Source organism: Terrapene carolina, unplaced genomic scaffold (assembly GCF_002925995.2).
Source record: "Terrapene carolina triunguis isolate 2854851 unplaced genomic scaffold, T_m_triunguis-2.0 Scaffold886, whole genome shotgun sequence".
Classification (NCBI taxonomy): Eukaryota; Metazoa; Chordata; order Testudines; family Emydidae; genus Terrapene; species Terrapene triunguis.
This window is the reverse complement of record NW_020665237.1, coordinates 1-4002: the sequence shown is the minus strand read 5'-3', so window position 1 is coordinate 4002 and position 4002 is coordinate 1. Positions and strand designations below refer to the sequence as shown.

Below are 4002 nucleotides of genomic sequence, written 5' to 3'. Positions count from 1 at the left end.
CTCAAAGAGGCCAGTCCACATGCTCCAGAGGAAGGTGAGGCAGATCTGCATTTCAAGAGGGCTATGAACAATTCTAGTGCCAAGTTCCTTTCCTGTTGAAGTGAAAAGGAACATTCTTGGTGTGCCAAATTCTGTTCTGAGTTACACTGCTACAGCAGTGTAATTTTTTTGTATCTTCATAGACATTAGTACAGTTACTCCAGATGAACACTGCTATTACTCTGCTACCTTGAATACTCCTGATTTACACCATTGGAACTACATTCTCTTCAGTGGACTGATTTTTTCCCCAGACAGAAGTTAGCATCTCTTGCAGTCATTGAGAAGCCCACAGTTGCAGTCACTAGCCCATGCAAAAGGAGCAAGGAAGAGACCATATTTTGAAGAAAGTCTTAGGCTGCTCATTCTACTGAGTTTATCAAGATGTGACTTGATCATAGTCTACAGTCTACTCGGTGTACAGGGGGAGAAGATATATCTGATGCTACAGGTCTCTTTAATCTAGCAGATAAAGTTATAACAAAATCTAATGGCTGGAAGGTGAAATAATAAAAGTTCAACCTGTAAATAAGACATAAAATTTTAATAATGGAAGGCATTTAACTCTTGGAACAACTTCCTTATGGATTCTCTATGACCTCGAGTTTTTAATTCAAGAATGGATGTTTTTCAAAGTGATGTGAGCTAGCTCATCCAGGAGTTATGGGCTTGATGCAGCTATTTCTGTGTAAAAGTAAATGGCCTGTTATACAGGAGGTCAGACTAGATTATAATAATGATTTTTCTGGACTTAAAATCTATGGACTCATGAGTTTAGGAATATGCAGCTTCACTTTAGTTTCCAGACAGATGGTCATATCACAGAGCAATAGATGTTAGAGAAGAGAAAATGTGCTGTAAGAAACAAATCTTAGGCCTGGAGGGTTCATTGGTAAATTCAAACAATTTGATTCCTTTCTCATGTATTCCTTACTGCTGGAGGAAAATATCATTCAGTATGAGCAAAGACACCAGAATTTGGTCTGATGCTACCTGCAGGTAAGAGGTGCAGGGGATGAAATTTGAGGTAGGACAATTTCTAGGCTAAACAGTGTTCAGGATCTGCCTTCTTTACCATGGATCATTGAAAAGAATTGGAAACCCACACGTTATGCAGCCTCACGTCTTTATTCAGCTATTTTTTTCCTCAGGACAGAGTCTATTACAAGAATGACCACAGGGAATCACATCTTGGTGACCCATTTCATCCTCTTGAGATTTGCCAACCACCCTGAGTTGAGCTGTGTGCTATTTGTGGTTTTTCTATCTAGTTATCTCATTGCTCTGACTGGGAATCTTCTGATGATCATCCTCATCACTATGGCCGACACTGCCCTTTGCACACCCATGTATTTCTTTCTCAGGAACTTGTCCTTCCTGGAGATCTCTTACACCTTGGTCACCCTGCCCAAGATACTGGCCAACCCCCTCTCAGAGGATAAAACCATCTCCTTCTTCGGCTGTTTTACACAGACATATTTCCTCCTCTTCCTAAGGGGGCTGGAGTGTCACCTCCTTGCTGTGATGGCCTATGATCGATATGTTACTATATGCCACCCACTGCCTTACCCAGTCCTTACTAACAGGAGGGCCTATGTGGGGCTTGCGGCTGCTTCCTGGGTCACCAGCCTCCTGGTGTTAATGGGTCACATTGCGACCATATTCACCTTACCCTTCCGCAGCTCTAATGAAATCACCCATTTCTTATGTGATGTTCCCCCAGTGATGGAAATGGACTACGGGGACACCCATAGAACTGAAATCACAATTCTCCTGGTTGTCCTCTTCTTTGTCCTGCTGCCGTTCATGCTCATCCTTGTGTCCTACGCTCGTATCATCTCGACCATCCTGAAGATGCCATCAACTGAGGGTGGGCAGAAAACTTTCTCCAGATTCTCTTCACACTTATTGGAGGGGACTCTTTTCTATGGGACGGCCTGCACCATATACATGAAAGCCAGATTAAGCCACTCACCAAATGATGAAAAACTTATTGCTCTGGTGTGGAGCATCATGACCCTATGCGAAACCCCATCATCTACAGCCTGAGGAACAAAGAGGTGAAAGGGATGCTCAGGAGATTAACTCAAAAAAAAAAAAAAAAACTATACTCAGGCACCAAGATTTTCTTCTACATTTATGGAGGCTTTTCTATTTTTCTAAATTAGAAAGGCACCGTTCAGTGAGGCAGATTGTGATGGGGTGTGTCTACCCTGCACTAGAGATTCAGCTAATCCCTCATTATGGACGGAGGAAGTCAGGCATACTCCAACTGCTGCCATTGTACAAAAGGGAGCAGCCCAGTTCATTCTAGGCTGACCGTCGAGGACGAAGGAAACCTGGTGGAGGTTCCAGCCCCGGAGTCATCTCAGCCTGCGACTGGGAGAACCACAGACCCAGAGAACCTAGGAGGAGCCCCAGAGCCTATGGCTGCCCACCCAGGAGCTGCACATGCTGAGGGACCAGAAGACCCTGCTGGACCATGGACTTCCACCACAGGAGATGGGGTAGGAAGTAGCCCAGGGAAGGAGATTAGCCCCAACTCCCAGGCCGAGTTAGCGTGTTGTGGTAGAATCCCCGCTGACCCAGTGGTGAACCCACTCGCCACTGACAGGGCCCTGGGCTGGGAACTGGTGGAGTAGGGAGGGTCCGGGTCCCCCTATCCCCGCTGTTGCCCCCTTGGTGGTGGCCCTCCAATGCTGGCTCTTATGCCTTATTTCCCTGAACCCTCGAGCAGTGCTACTGACTCCGGCCATTGGGCATTACTGCCCCAAACCCTTGGGCAGTGCTGCTGACTACGGCCATTGGGCCTTACTACCCGAACTCACAGGCAGTGCTACTGACTCTGGCCATTGGGCTGTACTGCCTCAATCCCTGGGCAGTGCTATTGACTCTGGCCGTTGGGCTGTACTGTCTGACTCTCAGGACAGAGATAGTGACTCTAGCCTTTAGGCCACACTGTAGAAGCCTAAGGGCTGACACCTAGACATCGACTGTGGGATGCCACAGCCCCACTCCACTCCAAAGAGTGACTGGGTGTGTCTACCCTGCAACACAGATCCTGACCTCAGTTACATCAAGGTAAATCCAGAGTCACTCCACTGATGTTAAAGGAGCTACTCCAGCACAATTTTGTGGATTCTCTCTGCCCTGCAGGGGGAATTCCTGTGAGCACCATTGAGATCCTGTAAAAATAAAATAAAGTAAGGATACTGTGGCTGAGCTAATAGGAACTGGGAAAACAAATCCCTTACAGAGCTTGGAAAATCTCAGCCTCCATTTCTGAAAGGATAGTTGGGGTTATAAGATTATTCTAAAATAAGTTATGCTAAGAAAAACCTTACTCTGGAAAATGTCCTATTGGAGCCAAGAGGCCCTTTCCCTGGGCCAGCTTGTGTCATGATTATACAGTAGTGTAAGGGAGAAAGGGGGATGTGCACTTCAGGTCATGGAGTAAAGAGAACACAACCTCAGTGGGGCTGCTACATTACATAAGTCCCATGGGTAAGTGGTAGGATCTGGCTACCACAGCTATTACATCACTCCAAGGGAAGTACATTGTATCAGGTATAGACTTGGCACGGGGTTGGTTCCCCTTGGAACAAGGACAAACCCACAAGGAAGATTGTGACTAGGGCTGTCAAACGATTAAAAAAAATAATTGCAAGATTAAAAAATGATTTGCGATTAATCACAGTTTTAATCACACTGTTAAATACTGGAATACCAATTCAAATTTATTATACATATTTTTGGATGTTTTTAAACATTTTCAAATATATTGATTTCAATTACAACGCAGAATACAAAGTGTAGAGTGCTTGAGTTAACTGCGGTTAATTGACAGCCCTAATTGTGCCTCTTCAAATCAAATTAAGCTGGTCAAAAAAATTTGAGTAGACCTATTGAAATCAGTGGGCCTAGTCACAGAGTAAGGTACTACTCCATGTGAGTAAGGAAGGA

At 45.1% G+C, this 4002-nt stretch overlaps 1 protein-coding gene across 1 annotated transcript; it reads left to right on the top strand.

Annotated features, from left to right (window-relative positions):
• The first annotated feature begins 1209 nt into the window (after positions 1-1209).
• Positions 1210-2088, top strand: LOC113408154 (olfactory receptor 10A7-like). Its single transcript, XM_026660947.1, has one exon. The coding sequence runs from the start codon at positions 1210-1212 to the stop codon at positions 2086-2088; it is 879 nt and encodes a 292-aa protein (XP_026516732.1).
• Positions 2089-4002: the final 1914 nt, after the last annotated feature.

Coding starts and splice junctions, on each gene's coding strand:
- LOC113408154 (XM_026660947.1), top strand. CDS start 1,210: ATGACCACAGGGAATCACATCTTGGTGACCCATTTCATCCTCTTGAGA.